Source organism: Rhinopithecus bieti, unplaced genomic scaffold, assembly GCF_001698545.2.
Source record: "Rhinopithecus bieti isolate Rb0 unplaced genomic scaffold, ASM169854v2 scaffold_17275, whole genome shotgun sequence".
Classification (NCBI taxonomy): Eukaryota; Metazoa; Chordata; class Mammalia; order Primates; family Cercopithecidae; genus Rhinopithecus; species Rhinopithecus bieti.
The window spans coordinates 1,116,556-1,134,144 of record NW_016808908.1 but is presented as its reverse complement, the minus strand read 5'-3'; the positions used below and the strand labels follow the sequence as shown (position 1 = coordinate 1,134,144).

The following is a 17,589-nucleotide window of genomic DNA, read 5'->3' as shown; positions in this document are numbered from 1 at the left end:
GGGCGGATCACGAGGTCAGGAGATCGAGACCATCCTGGCTAACACGGTGAAACCCCGTCTCTACTAAAAATACAAAAACTAGCCGGGCGAAGTGGCAGGCGCCTGTAGTCCCAGCTACTCGGGAGGCTGAGGCAGGAGAATGGCCTAAACCCGGGAGGCGGAGCTTGCAGTGAGCTGAGATCCGGCCACTGCACTCCAGCCCCGGCGACAGAGTGAGACTCTGCCAAAAAAATAATAATAATAATAATAATAATAAAGGGGAAAACACTGCAGTAAAAGAAAAGGGAAAAACCACAGGAACAAGGTCTGTTCAAGATAGAGACAATAGGCAAATATTTTAACCTGAGGAGGAATATGAACAATGGAAGGAAGATATCACCAACACAAGCAAATACAGTGGTTTTCAAACTGTGCTCCACAAATCACAACTGTGGGAGAAACATCTTAGAGGGTTCCCAAATGTGTAATGACAATGCACCTGCTTAACTTGTGACTGTTTCATCACTTCTAAACCCTTCCGATCACCTACCCTTCTGTGAGAAGCTAATCCCTACTTCTGAGAAGAAACTCAATCAGGGTTCAAATGACACCCTGCAAAAGAAAAACTGAACACTATCTGAATCCTTGTTGAGTGCCCCTGTTTTAAGTTCTTTAATGTGTTAACTCATTTTAATCCTCACAACAAAACCGTGAGGTGGGTTTGCATTTTCAGATGTGGAAATGGGAGCACAGAAAATTTCAATAGCCCACCCACACTACCACAGCTTGAAAATGATGGGAGGCAGGGTTCAAAGTGAGAAGTCTGACTCTGAAGTTTAACCTCTTAAACACTAGAACGTGATGGTCATTGTTTTATAGATGAAATGACTGAACACAAAGAGAAACACTTGCTCAACTTTAGAGTCAGTGGCTCATTTGACAGAGGTGGAATCAATGTGAAAAGTAATGCTATCCACTTATTTAAAAAAAAAAAAAAAAAGCAGTGAGGTGGGAGACCAGAGGGTGAGAGAACATCAGGGTTCCAGTTACTTCTGAGCTAGGAATATAACTGACAGCTTTAGCATCTCTCCTGAAACACTGAGAATTCTGAATTCTCAAATCAGAATATGACCAGGCACAGTGTCTCATGCCTGTAATCCCAACACTGTAGGAGGCCTAGATGAGACCTGTCTCTACCAAAAAAAAAAAAATTTAAAAATCAGTCAGGGGTGGTGGTTTGGGTCTGTAGTCCTAGCTACTACTAAAGAGGCTGAAATGGGAAGACTGCTTGAGGCCAGGAGTTAAAGACTGCACTGAGCGATGATTGTGCCACTGGACTCTAGCCTAGGTGACAAAGAGAAACCTTGTCTCTAAAAAAAAAAAAAAAAAAATTAACACACAGTAAAAGTTTATTGCAAAACCAAATAGACCCATTCTGCAAAACCACTTAGAAAGTTAATTGTAACTGAATCATGTCCTCTCAGTTTATCAATGAGCAACAGATACAGTAGGCAGCTCAATTACATCATCCTATACCCTGGAGCTAAGTGATACCGCTTTTAATCTAGTGTTTACTACAAGAAAATGACTGTCATTATTCTGAACTCATAAACTAACACCTAGTTAGGACACTACAGAAACTCCTAGAGGCAAAGGAGCAGCCCTGTCTTAGCTGGGCAGATTAAGGACACTCTTTTGACTAACTGGATTTAACAATCCATTACCATCTTTCAAAAGGACAGAAGAGGCACGTTTTGTGTTTTAATCTCTTTGATAAAGATACAGCATTTGGGGCCGGGTGCGGAGGCTCATGCCTGTAATCCCAGCACTTTGGGAGGCTGAGGCAGGCGGATCCCGAGGTCAGGAGATGGAGACCATCCTGGTCAACAGGGTGAAACTCCGTCACTACTAAAAATACAAAAATTAGCTGGGCCTGCTGGCGCGCGCCAGCTACTCGGGAGGCTGAGGCAGGAGAATCGCTTAAATCCAGGAGGCGGAGGTTGCAGTAAGCTGAGATTGCTCAAATGCACTCCAGCCTGGCGACAGAGCGAGACTCCGTCAAAAAAATAAAGACACAGCATTCGAGGGGGTGCAGCGGCTCACGACTGTAATCCCAGTACTTTCGGAGGCTGAGGCGGGTTGATCACTTGAGGTCAGGAGTTCGAGACCAGCCTGGCCACCTCAGTGAAACCCCCGTCTCTACTAAAAATACAAAAATTAGCCGGGCATCGTTGTGCGCGCCTGTAATTCCAGTTACTCGGGAGGCCGAGGAGAGAGAAGCGCTTGAACCCGGGAGGCGGAGGTTCCAGTGAGCCGAGATCGTGCCACTGCACTCCAGCCTGACGACATAGCGAGACTCCGTCTCAAAAAAAAAAAAAAAAAAAAAAAAAAAGGAATTAGAGGTTGAAAGCACCAAGTTTTGAGTGCACAATAGCTTGGCAGAAAAACTTTCACTTGAAAATTTGATGAGCAAGTCCTCCTGGAACCTTCACTAAGCAATCTTTGAAATATACCCAATTTTGCCAGAAAACTCGTTTTTAACTCAAATAAGGAGCCAGGAGAAACAGTCTGCTTACTCATGCTTACTCATTTAGGGAAAAATGACGTGTATACCAGTGTCTGACTCATTCCTCCAAGTCTGAAAGGTCTGATGAGGACTTAGCCTCTCGGACTTCGTGAGGGGGCTAATTTACGGTTTATTTCTGGCCCTCCTACCTCCTCAGAAACGCCAACTAGCAGAGCTCCACAGCAGGGACCGGCCGGCGACTATGTAATGGAACAGGAGCGCAGAAAGGGGGGCGGACTACGAAAAAACATGAAGGACCACACAAGCTTTAATACAAGTATTACACAATGAGCGCGGGGCGCGGCGCACAATAAGTAGCTCTGGAAACGCACACTCTCTGACACCTCAAAGTTTTAGGGACTTGGATGGCTGCAGAAAAATAGTGGCAAAGGGACTTTCCGGGGAGGAGGAAGAAAACGGCCGCCCTGAGAGGCGACGACCAGGCGCGGGGGCCGAAGGGACCGCGGGACCCACGCCCAGGCCGGGTCGGCAGTCCTCGAGGGGGAAATGGGATCCGAGGCACGCCCCAGGCAGCGGGCCCCGCTCTTCGGCAGCTCCACTCACCAGGAACTGGAGCATGATGTCGGTGGGGAGGGCGAGGAGGGCGCGAAGGACTGCGGCAGCTCCGCGGGCCGGTCCAAGGCTACCTCCCCATGCGCGGGGGGCGGAACGCCCCGTCGACTTCCGGGTCACACCCCGCCCGGCCCCGCCTCGCTCCTCCCGCCCAGCCCGCGCCCGGAAACGACTCGCAGCGTTGCAGCGCCCCGGTTCCCCCTGGCGGAGCGCGTCGGCCTCACAACCTGAACCATCGGCCTCACAACCTGAACCAGCGGGGCAGCGAGCGCGCGACAAGACTTGCGAGGAGCCAAGTCCGGAGCCTGGCTGGGCAGCCTGGAGCATCCCGCCTCTGTAAACCTGGGCCGGGGCCCAGGAATCTGTATTATTCTCAGCACGCGGATGATTCTGATACACAGCCCAGCTTAGGGCTCTCTGGCCTAGAAGGACGGCATGAGCAGCGGGTCCCATCCCTAGGTTCGCAGCTGAATCGTGGGAGCTTTTGCAACATCCTCTACTAGGGCCCAGCTGGACTTTGCGGGGAGGAAAGGAGGCTTGTAGCTCTCAAAGCTCCGCAGGTGTGCTGTGTAATCAGCGTTGAGGACCCAAGGTAGAGGCTGGGTAAGAAGCTCGGATGGCGGGCTTTGGAGTCTGGTGATACCGGATGGGGTCCATGCTGCCCTGTGCCGCACGCCAGTCACTGAGATGATGAGTTTTGAGATTTGAGATGATGAACAGATCTTAAATCTGCCTCCCCAAAGATGGGTTTTAGGGATATTTATGGGATAGAGGAGCAAGGTGGTCTGAGGTGTGGGGAAAGGCGATTGGAGGTCAGGAAAAGTTTGGCAATGGGTGATCTGCGCGAGGTAGTTAAGCTTCATGGCTCTTCATAGGATACATGGTCACAAAAGGGCATCTGAGATGGGAGTGGAGCTGAGAGTGAGCATGATCTGAGAGTGGAGGTTTTGGCCCTCTCATGTCAGAAGGACACCCATAAGGCTTTCATGCAGGCCCAGTTGAGGGATTGGTGGTCCCGGCTGTACAAGAACTGACCCAGGCCGGGCGCGGTGGCTCAAGCCTGTAATCCCAGCACTTTGGGAGGCTGAGACGAGCGGATCACGGGGTCAGGAGATCGAGACCATCCTGGCTAACACGGTGAAACCCCGTCTCTACTAAAAAATACAAAAAACTAGCCGGGCGAGGTGGCGGGCGCCTGTAGTCCCAGCTACTTGGGAGGCTGTGGCAGGAGAATGGCCTGAACCCAGGAGGCGGAGCTTGCAGTGAGCTGAGATCGTGCCACTGCATTCCAACCTGGGCGACAGAGCGAGACTCCGTTTCAAAAAAACAAAAAAAAAAAAAAGAACTGACCCCAACTTCCTGAAAAACAAGAAACCTTATCAAGCAACCCAGATGTCAGAGATGTTATCCATAAGGAAGCCAGTGGGAGCTTAGATATATATTGTTTAGCTCTGTGACTTTAGCTATATGGGTTTGATTAAAAAACTAAGAGCGGCCGGGCGCGGTGGCTCAAGCCTGTAATCCCAGCACTTTGGGAGGCCGAGACGGGTGGATCACGAGGTCAGGAGATCGAGACCATCCTGGCGAACACGGTGAAACCCCGTCTCTACTAAAAAATACAAAAAACTAGCCGGGCGAGATAGCGGGCGCCTGTAGTCCCAGCTACTCGGGAGGCTGAGGCAGGAGAATGGCGCGAACCCGGGAGGCGGAGCTTGCAGTGAGCTGAGATCCGGCCACTGCACTCCAGCCCGGGCAACAGAGCGAGACTCCGTCTCAAAAAAAAAAAAAAAAAAAAAAAAAAAGCTAAGAGCAGGTGACTAAAAACAAGTGAGAGAAGTTTCATTTGGCAGCCCTCATCAGGTTGGCCCTCAGTGTCACTGGCTCAGCTGGGTTTCTTGCCTGGCATGGCCATAGGTCCTGTTGACAATTTGGTATCATATCGCCACAAAGAATCTGTTCTTTCAGTCTTTTGGTCTGTGTGTGTGTGTTTTCTCTCTCTTTTTTAAAGAATGTATTTTAAGCCTATTATACCACACAGTATGTTTTAAACACTAACTCCCCAATAAGATATAACTCCCTAATAAGATAAAGCAAAGACAAAAAAGTTCATCTTATTAGAAACAAGATACACCATCATTTACTGTCTTCAAACATTATTGCACTTTAATTTTCATAATTTGACAAAGCATTGATGAAACAATCTGCAGACTAATTTTAACAGACAACACCTGTAAGCAGACGTGACCGTCCTAAATTGTTTATTAGGTATGAATTTTACAAACTACTTATATTTGCGGTAACGGTGGAGCTGGAGAGTATCGTGCCTTCTCCAAGCTGCCCAGCAAGAACCATCAGTATAGGGGAACTTATGACACTTTCCAAGGCCACGGCTCTTTCGGCCTGCAGCTGTCAGCCCACACATCTCCCTGTGTTTGTGGACTGGTTTGGTGATTGATTGGGCGTCAGGATTTCTTCTGATAACTTTATGGAATGGATCAATGAGGACAACCTCAAAATATTTGTATGTAAAATCTTCACCAACCCAGTAAGAATTCAGGACTTTTAGAGCCCCACAGTTGTGTCCAACTCACTCCTCTGCAGTGGACTGAAGGCTTCAAGCAAACTTTAGCTGGTTAACACCGTGATGGACAGGCTTGCTGTAAGTTGCACCCTTAGGAACTGGGCGTTTTCGACCACCACGGCGAACACGAATCCTATCTATAACATAACCTTGCTTGGCCTTGTAGCCCAGTTGGCGTGCTTTATCAAGCCAGGTGGGGCAGGGAGCCTGTGGAGAGCAGAGAGCTGGTGGTACTGCCAGCAGCAGACCCTCAGAAGAAAGCACATGACATCAGACTGCTTCTTCCTCCATTGCTCCTGGATGTACCACAGGGCATGGAGAAGCAAGGCAGGACTCTTTTGCTCCCCACTGCTACTTTCCGAATTATCCCTTCAATATCCTTATATAAAAACACTTCCTTTACTTTCCTGTTTTCCTTTAGCCCTTTTTTTTTTTTTTTGCAACGGGGTCTAGCTCTGTTGCCCAGGCTAGAGTGCAATGCTGCGATCTCAGCTCACTACAACCTCCACCTCCTGGGTTCAAGTGATTCTCCTGCTTCAGCCTCCTGAGTAGCTGGGATTACAGGCGCCCACCATCATGCCCAGCTAATTATTATATTTTCATATATTATTAGGGTTTCATTGTATTGGCCAGGCTGGTCTCAAACTCCTGACCTCGTGATCCACCCGCCTTGGCCTCCCAAAGTGCTGGGATTACAACTGTGAGCCACTGCACTCAGCCTACCTTTAGCCCTTCTTAATGTCTTAATCTATTGATTTCTGAGGCAGTCTCCTCATTCACTGAAGGCTTTGGCATCTAACCCACGGCCTTCCTTTCAGTGCCACGTTATCATAATCTTAGGTGACTTCAAGGCCATATACACTTGTACTTTCCAGAACTCTTTCCTTCCAGTGACCTTCACCTTCACCCCCCTTCAGCAGTGCTCTGCCATGATCATAACACTTTGTCATAACGTAGACCTGTGAAGTATACCCCAAAATCCTACCTCCTCTCCTATCAGCCCTTTGACCTTAGCCAGATCTCCACTCAGCTATTCCATATTCTCATGAGCTATGTGCTCCCTTCTGGAAGGCTTCAATCCTTCTCTGTCTAGTCTATACCCCAAGAGACCAGCACTTTAAGGACTGTTACTCTCAATTCTCTTATCCAGTGGTCTTCTCTGATACTTGGCTTTTAAAATTCTAATTTTTGATCTCTACCTTTTCCAGTCCCATACCAGTGATTCTAAGCACTAAATGAAGAAAAGATGGATCATTTAGCAAATGATACTCATCTAACTAGGATCATTACCTGGAAAAAATAATGATGTTGGGTTCCTACTTCACACTTTGCACATAAATTACAGATAACATAAATGGCACTGCACACATAATTAACAGCTTAAACAAGACAAAAAATGTTAAAATCAGTAGGAGAAAAAGAGAGAAGTTATTTTATAACTTGCAAATGAGAGTGGAAGCTTTTTCACATGACCAACATGATACAAAATCCAGAAGCCATAAGAGATTGAGAAAATCAACTACATAACAATTTTAAAATTCTGTAAACACTTTTTGTGAAACAGGTGACAGAGCTAACTTCATTTATATAAAGATCTGCTACAAATCAGTGAGACCAATGGCTCAATAAAATATGGCCAAAAATTTGAACAGTTCACAGAAAAGGAAATACAAATGGTTCAAACGTATGAAAAGATAGTGAGTAGCATTTATATTAATACTAAGAGAAATGTGGATTAATACTATAATGAGGTACCATTTTTCTCCAAATTGGCAAAAATCAGAAAGGTTGGCCAGGCGCGGTGGCTCATGCCTATAATCCCAGCACTTTGGGAGGCTGAGGTGGGCAGATTGCTTGAGTCCAGGAATTTGAGACCAGCGTAGGCAACGTGGTGGAACCCCATCTCTACAAAAAAAATACAAAAATTAGCTGGCTGTGATGGTGTGCGCCTGTAGTCCAACTACTTGGGGGTGCTGAGGCAGGAGGATCGCTTGAACCCGGGAGGTCAAGGCTGCAGTGAGCTGTGACTGCACCACGGCATGCATGCCAGCCTGGGTGACAAAGTGAGACCCTGTCTCAAAAAAAAAAATAAATGAAATAAAATTTAAACAGCTTGATAACATATTGTGTTGGAAGAAGTTGGAGAACAGGCACAGTTTACACAACATTGAGGGGGGAATGAATTGTTAAAACTTTCATGGAGGCAGTTTGGCCAGAACTATAATTTTAAATAAGCATAACTTTCTCCTAGCAATTGCTGAAATTATGCTCAAAAACATTCATGGTAGAAAAAGTTTGGAAACAATGTTAACCCATAAATTGCCGATTAAAATCATGCTATATATCTACATTGAAATACTTGTGCAAGAGAAAAGAGCTTTATATGTGCTGATATGAAAATATCCTCAAGTGAAAAAAGCAAAGTGTTGGTATGCTACCATTTGAGGCACTGACAAAGGTATCAGTGGGAAGGAATGTGCTATTCAATAAATCATAAAATTATCCATATGGAAAAAAGTAAACGTAGCTTATACCATTCACAAATATCAATGCCAGAGAAATTAATGACCTAAGGAAGAGGCAACATTTTTAAATGCCAAAGGAAAATACAGAAGAGTATCTTTATGATTTCAAGTGGGAGAAAATTTTTAGATAAAGAGCACATACCATCAAGGAAAAGATTTGACACGTTAAAATGTAAACAAGTATACCATAAAAAAGTTGAAAAGATAATCCAACAGATTGGGTTATCTGAAAAGAGAAAACTGAAAAAAATTGAAGCTATTCTGAATGGCTTCAATTCAGCCATGTGTAATTCAGCAATTACACATAAATTCAGGATGTGTAATTACTTCCTACACATCAAAAAGAAAAAACCCAATAGAAAAAAAATGGGTAAACTTTTTAAAGGGGGGGAAAGAATGGTACACAAACTATGCAAATCAATCAAGATAACATTTTATACCCATTAGACTGGCAAAATTAAAAAGTATGATGACTGGGCTGGGCGCGGTGGCTCACACCTATAATTCCAGCACTTTGGGAGGCCAAGGCAGGCGGTTCATGAGGTCAAGAGATCGAGACCATCCTGGCCAACACGGTGAAACCCTATCTCTAAAAGTACAAAAATTACCTGGGCGTAGTGGCATATGCCTGTAGTCCCAGCTACCGGGGAGGCTAAGGCAGGAGAATCACTTGAACCCAGGAGGTGGAGGTTGCAGTGAGCCGAGATCGTGCCACTGCACTCCAGCCTGGCAACAGAGCGAGACTCCATCTAAAAACAAAAAATTAGCCCAGCATGGTGGTGCGTGCCTGTAGTCCCAGCTACTCGGGAGGCTGAGGCAGGAGAATCGCTTGAACCTGGGAGGTGTAGGTTGCAGTGAGCCGAGATCGCGCCACTGCACTCCAGCCTGGCAACAGACCGAGACTCCATCTAAAAAAAAAAAAAAGGCCAGGGGCGCATCCCAGTTGCAAAGTTTTTAAGAACAAGATATTTGAAGTATCCCTCCATGGATCACTTACTATAATGGGAAACATATATTTTACAACAAAGATGTGTGTCAAGTACCAACTTAACCAAGTGGTCAAGCTTAATATAATTGGACACAATGATATGCACCTCCTCCTGATGTGATACACCGAAGGCACAAATCAACTGTACAAGTGTGGTATTCTGGCCACAAGTGTTTAACCTGAGTCTAATCAAAAGAAAACAAATTGTAGAACCTTTTCCAAAACAGCTAAAAAATGTGAGTTATAAAAGCCTCCCATCCTCTAAAAAGCCAAGGAACCATTTTAGAATCAAAATTGACTAAAGAGATAGCTAAATATTGGGCCGGGTGTGGTGGCTCATGCCTGTAATCCTAGCACTTTGGGAAGCCGAGGTGGGCAGATCACTTGAGGTCAGGAGTTCGAGAGCAGACGGGCCAACACAGTGAAACCCTGTCTCCACTAAAACAAATACAAAAATAGGCCGGGTATGGTGGTGCACTCCTATAATCCCAGCTACTCAGGAGGCTGAGGCACGAGAATCACTTGAACACGGGAAGCAAAGGTGGCAGTGAGCCAAGATCAAGCCACTGTACTCCAGCCTGGGCAACAGAGCGAGACTCTGTCTCAAAAAATAAAACAAAAAAAAGAGATAACTAACTATAATGTGATTCTTTTTTTTTTTTTGAGACGGAGTGGCGCGATCTCGGCTCACTGCAAGCTCCGCCCCCTGGTTCACGCCATTCTCCTGCCTCAGCCTCCCAAGTAGCTGAGACTACAGGCGCCCGCCACCACGCCCAGCTAATTTTTTGTATTTTTAGTAGAGACAGCATTTCACCGTGTTAGCCAGGATGGTCTCGATCTCCTGACCTCGTGATCCGCCCGCCTCGGCCTCCCAGAGTGCTGGGATTACAGGCGTGAGCCACCGCACCCGGCCAATGTGTGATTCTTAATTGGATCCCAGTCAAAAAAAAAAAAAGAGTTATCAAGTGCATTTTTGGAACAATTGAAATTTTAATGGACAGATTAGATATTTTTATTGTATTTTATTGTCAAATTTCTTGGATATGATAGTGGTTAGGAAGGAAAATATCCTTGTTCTCACTTGCTAAAATAGGGATAAAGTGTCATAATGTCTACAATTTAGGGAAGAAAACTAGTGTATATACACAAAAAAACAAAGCAAATGTGCAAACTGTTGACAACTGGTGAATCTAGGTGAAAACTGTATGGGTTCATGGTACTTTTCTTCCAATTCTTTTGAAGATTTAAAATTGTTCATAATAATTGGGAAGGCCGGGTCACGTGAGCCTGTGATCCCAGCACTTTAGGAGGTGGAGGCAGGTGGATCACCAGAGGTCAAGGAGTTTGAGAACAGCCTGGCAAACAAGGTGAAACCCCGTCTCTACTAAAAATACAAAAACTAGCTGGGCATAGTGTCGGGCGCCGGTAATCTCTGCTACTTGGGAGGCTGAGGCAGGAGAATCACTTGAACCCGGAGGCGGAGGTTGCAGTGATCTCAGATTGTGCCACTGCACTCTAGCCTGGGCGACAGAGCAAGACTTAGTCTCAAAAAATAAAAATAAAATAAATAAATAAGTTGAGAAAACACTAGACAAATATTTAGAAAAGGTTATGTTGTATATTAACAGCTGTTAAAGCTCAGATAAAGTTCAGACATAATTTTTATATTACCAACTGACCAAGACTACAGTAGTAATGACTAGGAAGAGAGTGTGTACCTCTTTTTGATTTTCTAACCCACCAAACTGATTCACTGAGTAAAAATGACATATTTAAATCCTACATGTGTTTAAAATTTAAATGTAGCTTTTAAAAACAAACTATTGAACACCTGGTTTTATCCTCTTTGCTTGCTTCGCTGAAGAGTGCGTGCTGCACCTGGCGCCCTCTCTGCATGCCCCAGGTAACAGAATGCAGAGGTCAGGCTGAATGTCAGCCTCTCCCCGCTGTGTCACACAAACATTTCTGGTCAGCAGCACCATGCAGCTGCAGGCCTGCCCGTCACTCCCTCCCACACACTTCTCCACTGCCCCAGATTCTGATCCACAGTCAGTGGTAATTTGGGACAAAATGATAAGAAAACAATATGAAACGTAGTAAATCCAAAATCTTTATTTTTTTTAAGACTATAGTCTTATAGTAAAGGGAGGAAGCCTTAACTTGTGAGACAATTCTTGCAAGGATCTGTACAACATACTTTTTATTTCTATGGAATGGAATCAAACCCAGACAGAGACTACAGAATGTATACTAGAAATTAGCAAATGCCAGGAATGGAGCAGGAAAAAGACAAATGAGGCATAAACACACAAAACCCTTCACTGGGATCTGTTGACCGCAGCTAGAACCAGGGCTGGATCACACAATGGAGGCAGGTAGCAGGGCCACAGGAAGGGAAGTAGCTGGGGCAGGGAAAGGCCGGCACTGGGATACGGGGTTTAGCACCAGGTAAATTACTCTTGGTATTTACATACAAAATCAGTTGGCTCTATTTCTTAGACATACACACAGAAAGGAAGAGTTGATCATTACTTTATGAATCTGTTATTTTGCAATACCGGTATTATTAAGAAATAGGGACAATTCACTCAGATTCAAATTTCAGTAGCAGGAAATAAATATCAAAACACCATCATTGGCCCTCAATACAAAACCTCTACAACACCCAATATTACCCTCGCTGCCCAACCCCAAAGGACCACTCCCTGGTGGCTGCCACTTCACTGCTGCCATCGCCAATACATACCACAGGTGTCGTGCGGCCCTCCTTAAGGCTGGCACCGTAGGCTTAAACAACTGGCTGAGAAGCAGGAGTGAAACACGCCAAAGGCTCTGTGCTGCAAACAGGACTCCTCTTTTTTTTACACCACAAACTTCTTTAAGGATGTGGTCACTCAATTGGAGCGATAAACAGCTTTTTAGAAAAAGAGAAAAAAGTCCTTAAAAAGGAGAAAGTGTAAATCTGATTACTCCAAACCAGTCATCTTTTTTTTTCTTTGAGATGGAATCTTGCTCTGTCAGCCAGGCTAGAGTGCAGTGGCGCAGTCTCGACTCACTGCAACCTCTGCCTCCCGGGTCCAGGCGATTCTCCTGCCTCAGCCTCCCGAGTAGCTGGGACTACAGGTGTGTACCACCACATCCAGCTAACTTTTGCATTTTTCAGTAGAGACCAGCCAGGCTGGTCTCGAACTCCTGACCTCAGGTGATCTGCCCGCCTCTGCCTCCCAAAGTGCTGGGATTACAGGCATGAGCCACCGCACCCGGCCCAGTCATCTTAAAGTAGAGCGGTTCACAGATTCTCAAAGTCTATTAAACAGAAGTGAATGTGAACCTGGAGGCAGCCTGGGTGGGGCAGGTGTCCTCCAGGCAAGTGCCTGGCAGGGCTGGAGGCGCTGGTGGAGTGGGCAGGACACTGTGCTCAGAGGTCAGGCTGGTTATCTGTCCTCTACAGAAAAAGCTGCCAAGCTAGGGTGTTTTGGTCTAAAAATTATTGGTGGGGACAGGGAATCCCTGAAGGGAATACGTTTGTTTGTTTAAAAAAACAAAGAACAAAAAACAAAAGTTATAGTGGAAGTGAGGAAGGAGCACAAGAGATTTTTTGGGGGGATGGGGTAGGGAGGGGGGCAGACTCTTGCTCTGTTGCCCAGGCTGGAGTGCAGTGTTGCCATCTAGGCTCACTGCAACCTCCATATCCTGGGCTCAAGCAATTATCCTGCCTCAGCCTCCCAAGTAGCCAGGATTACAGGCGTGCGCCACCAGGCCAGGCTAATTTTTGTAATTTTAGTAGAGACAGGGTTTCACCATGTTGGCCAGGCGGCTGGTCCCGAACTCCTGACTTCAAGTGATCTGCCCGCCTCAGCCTCCCAAAGTGCTGGGATTACAGGCGTGAGCTACTGCGCCATGCCCCGAGAGCTTTTACATAAACATTTAAAAAACATTTTTAAGGGAGAAACAGAAAAATAGTCTCTGAAATGGTTCTGAGGAAATGGAAAGAAGGATGATGGAGACAGTCTTCATTGCTAGTCTGCCCTGAGTAACTCAGCTGGCCTCCATCTGGAGTTTCTTCCTACTTCAGGGCTCTTCAAGCTCCAACTCTGAGCTGGAGTCAGAGCCCCCATCAAAGGCAGAGGTGGTGCTGCCCTTGGCATTGGTGTAGAGGATGCTGTCTGAGGAGGGATAGTTGGCCTGTGGCTGGGCACTTGACCTCTCCTTCAGTGCACGGACTTCCTGCTTCAGAAGAGCATTCTACTGCTGAGGTCATCAATTTCTCACTGGCGTGTGGTTTTTCCCTCCACATAGGCTGGATATACTCTATGGCTTTGTCTAGGATTTGGGCCCCGATGCCTTCCTTCCTTGGAGTATTGGGACTGAGTCCCACAAACTGAAAGCTGCCTTTGATGTGGTCCCTACGATTTCATTCCAGTGCATCATGATGTGTGGGGAAAAGAAAGAGAGATCAGCCTGTTACTGTGTCTATATAGAAAGAAGTAGACATAAGAGACTCCATTTTGTTCTGTATTTGAGATGCTATTAATCTGTGACCCTACCCCCAACCTTGTCCTTGCAAGAGACGTGTGCTGTGGTGACTCAAGGTTTAAAGGATTTTGGGCTGTACAGGATGTGCTTTGTTAAACAAGTGCTTGAAGGCAGCTTGCTGGTTAAAAGTCATCACCGTTCTCTTAATCTGAAGTACCCAGGGACACGTACACTGCCAAAGGTCACAGGGACCTCTGCCTAGGAAAGCTAGGTATTATCCAAGGTTTCTCCCCATGTGATAGTCTGAAATATAGCCTCGTGGGATGGGAAAGACCTGATCGTCCCCCAGCCTGACACCCGTGAAGGGTCTGTGCTGAGGAGGACCAGTACAAGAGGAAGGAAGGCCTCTTGGCGGTTGTTGGCAGTTGAGATAGAGAAAAGCATCTGTCTCCTGCCCATCCCTGGGCAATGGAACATCTCAGTGTAAAACCCGATTGTATGTTCTGTTTACTGAGAAAGGAGAAAACCTCCTTAGGGCGAAAGGTGGGACTTGCTAGCACAATGCTGCTCTTTATGCACTAAAAAGGTTTATGAAGATGTCTGCATATGCATATTAAGGCACAGCACTTTTCCTTAAACTTATTCATGTCACAGAGATCTTTATTCATGTCTTAACTGCTGACCTTCTCCCTACGATGATCCTATTATCCTGCCACTTCCCTTTTTTCTAAGATGGTAAAGATAATTATCAATAAATACTGAGGGAACTCAGAGACCAGTGCCGGCGTGGGTCCTCTGTATGCCGAGCGCCGGTCCCCTGGGCCCACTTTTCTTTCTCTATACTTTGTCTCTGTATCTCATTTCTTTTCTCAAGTCTCTCGTTCCACCTAACGAGAAACGCCCACAGGTGTGGAGGGGCAGGCCACCCCTTCATTGATGGGCCCATTTGTCAGCTGCAGATTGAAATCTCTGTTGTAGCTTGTCACTCTCCACCTCGATGTCATCATTATCACTCATTTCCTACAACCCAGGGAGCAGCCACTGCAGCAGCAGCAGCTGGGGAGGCAGAGGGATAGAGGAATCTGAGGAAGTCACTGACAAGAAGCAGTAGAGTTCCCCTGCCTACATAAACACACTCACTTGCTCTCATGCACATAAAACATGGGCAAGAACCACCTCCTCACTCCCAAAATCTCAGTTCTAAATTTAGCTCTATGTCTTATCTGTTAAGAAGGCTTCGTACTTCAGAAGTTTATAAAATGCTTTGATTTCACGCCCAGGCTCTTTGCTAATTATTTCTAGGTTCATGCCTGTGCTCCAGATGATAGAGATAACCATATACGTGACCAGCAGAGCAATATGCACTGACTACATTATGGATCCATTTATTTATTCTTTCACATCCAGGACTTCTATTTATTAACAGAATGTTTTCCAGCTAATGTTTATATCTGGTGGGCAGTAAATTACAAAATATAACATTGACAAAGCCTTTATATTTTTCTTTTTTTAAACCTGACAGCATAACTTTCTCTAAGATAAAGCTGTTTTAAAAAGATGCTTGAAGGCCAGGTGCAGTGGCTCACGTCTGTAATCCCAGCACTTTGGGAGGCTGAGGTGGGCAGATCACTCGAGGCCAGGAGTTTGAGATCAGCCTGGCCAAGATGGTGAAACCCCGTCTCTACTAAAAATACATTAGCTGGGCATGGTAGCATATGCCTGTAATCCAGCTACTTGGGAGGCGGAGGCAGGAGAGTCACTTGAGTCCGGGAGGCAGAGGTCGCAATGAGCCACGATTATGCCACTGCACTCCAGCCTGGGTGACAGAGTAAGACCCTATCTCCAAAAAAACAAAACAAAACAAAACAAAACCCAAAACCCAAAACCAATGCTTGGAAGCCATAGAAGTTTTATTGTAAGCATTTAAAAACAACACTAGGCCAGGCGCAGAGGCTCACGCCTGTAATCCCAGCACTTCGGGAGGCCAAGGCGGGCGAATCACAAGGTCAGGAGATTGAGACCATCCTGGCCAACACGGTCAAGCCCCATCTCTACTACAAATACAAAAATTAGCTGGGCGTGGTGGCGGGCGCCTGGAGTCCCAGCTACTCGGGAGGCTGAGGCAGGAGAATCGCTTGAACCTGGGAGGCAGAGGCTGCAGTGAGCCGAGATCATGCCACTGCCCTCCAGCCTGGGTGACAGAGCGAGACTCTGTCTCAAAAACAAAACACAACATTATAACACTATAGAATAAGTATCAATTTTATTCTATAGTGTTATAGCGTTTATTCTGTTACTACATGAAAGTGAAGACTTTCTCCTCTCAGCAGTCTCTCTTAAGTATTAGGCTGAAATAATTGCTGGCTGGAAAAGGAAATTGCAGTTTCAGATGATGTAGTTACTTGAACATGAAAACAACTGGGTAAGAAATAGAGTGGTGATTATGTAAATGTTTTGTCCTAGTGATAGCCATCATATTAATTATATGAGAAATATTGGCAGATGATTAATTTGATAAATTTCACAATCATTTCTAAGGAACAAATGCAAATTACTGTACAGTCAGCTCTCCATATCCCCAGGTTCAACATGTGCAGATTCAACCAACCACAGATCACAAATATTTGGGGGGAAAAACAATATAACAGTAAAAAATAATACAAATTTAAAAACATAGTATAACCACTATTTATATAGAATTTACATTGTATTAGGTATTATAAGTAATCTAGAAATGACTTAAAGTATACAAGAAGATGTATCTATATATATGCAAACACTATGCCATTTTATGTAAGGAACATGCATACCAAAACATAGGTTTTAGTATCCATGGGAGCCCTGGAACCAGTACTCACCAGATATCAAGGGACAATTGTATTGTCAACTTACATGCAGAAAAGAAAAGAAAAAGGCAAAACCTAAATAATTTTAGGAAAAAGCTTAACTTTTCAGACATTTTCACAGTATTGATTACACTATTCTATAAGAACATGGCTATAGTTTAGTAACCCTGAATATTGTAATAGTGCAAATGTAGCTACAAAGGGTAAAAAAATTAGAATTTTCAGACTATGCCTTTAATTTGGCATTCTGAATAATATTTCTACGGGAAAATCACCACTGTTGAAGGTTTATTTGTCAGATTCCTGATAATGTTGATCATTTTCTAGATAAAAGATCAAAAGATTAACCATACATTTGTTTGGTTTTTTTAAAAAGTATTTATTTTTTACTAGTGAGGATGGAACTAGGCAAAGTTTACAGAAAAGATGTCCATATACAAAGAAAGAAATAGCAAAATATTTTTGGTCATAATTTAGAAAGAAACTAATCTATAAAACGGAGACAGTTCTCCCCAATTCATCTCTCTCATAGAAGAGCATAAGCACAGGCTCTCAGTTCCTTGATATCCTCAAGAGGCCACGGATACGTCTGACAAGAGCCTGTATGAAACTATATCGAGATCGAACTTTTGAATATAATCCTTCAATGTCCAGAAGTTTCTTTTGTAATGATTCTCCAAAAGCATTGATTGCATCAGCCTGAAGCTAGAAGTGACACAAAAGACATTTTGTTAAAATTGTTGTCTCAAATATTTCTTTTATTCTAAGTCTTCCAATTTAAAACACCTTAGAATTTTTGTAATGTGGTTCTTTCAATGTAAAATACTTTTGAATTTTTTGTAATGTGCTACTAAATTAACTAAGCATTCACATTTTCTACCTTAAATTTTTTGGTTTAATTCGCATGTTTTTCCTGTTTTCTTTTCTTGTATACATTTAAAAACCTGCTTTAAATAGCAATGAATGTTGATGCTGATGCTGATATACTAACATACAAACAAAAACATTTCCTAAAGGGCCATACAAGAAGTCAGTAAGACTGGGAGGGAGGGAGG

At 44.7% G+C, this 17,589-nt stretch overlaps 2 protein-coding genes and 2 pseudogenes across 3 annotated transcripts in view; all 4 read right to left on the bottom strand.

Moving 5' to 3' along the window:
- The window catches only part of STMP1 (short transmembrane mitochondrial protein 1), a 13,942-nt gene extending 10,497 nt beyond the window's left edge, over nucleotides 1-3,445 (bottom strand). Inside the window, exon 1 of the mRNA XM_017887698.1 lies at nucleotides 3,110-3,445. Within this exon, the coding sequence (XP_017743187.1) occupies nucleotides 3,110-3,445 (336 nt within the window). The remainder of the gene's footprint in view (nucleotides 1-3,109) is intronic.
- A 1,958-nt stretch (nucleotides 3,446-5,403) lies between these two features.
- Nucleotides 5,404-5,998, bottom strand: LOC108539193 (60S ribosomal protein L15 pseudogene; annotated as a pseudogene).
- Nucleotides 5,999-13,155: 7,157 nt separating this feature from the next.
- On the bottom strand, nucleotides 13,156-15,282 carry LOC108539210 (protein max-like; annotated as a pseudogene).
- A 1,614-nt stretch (nucleotides 15,283-16,896) lies between these two features.
- NUP205 (nucleoporin 205) overlaps nucleotides 16,897-17,589 on the bottom strand; it is an 81,292-nt gene continuing 80,599 nt past the window's right edge. For both annotated transcript variants that reach the window (XM_017887734.1, XM_017887735.1), the window contains exon 41: nucleotides 16,897-17,239. In XM_017887734.1, coding sequence (XP_017743223.1) covers nucleotides 17,087-17,239 — 153 coding nt within the window. In that variant the 3' untranslated portion in view covers nucleotides 16,897-17,086. The remainder of the gene's footprint in view (nucleotides 17,240-17,589) is intronic.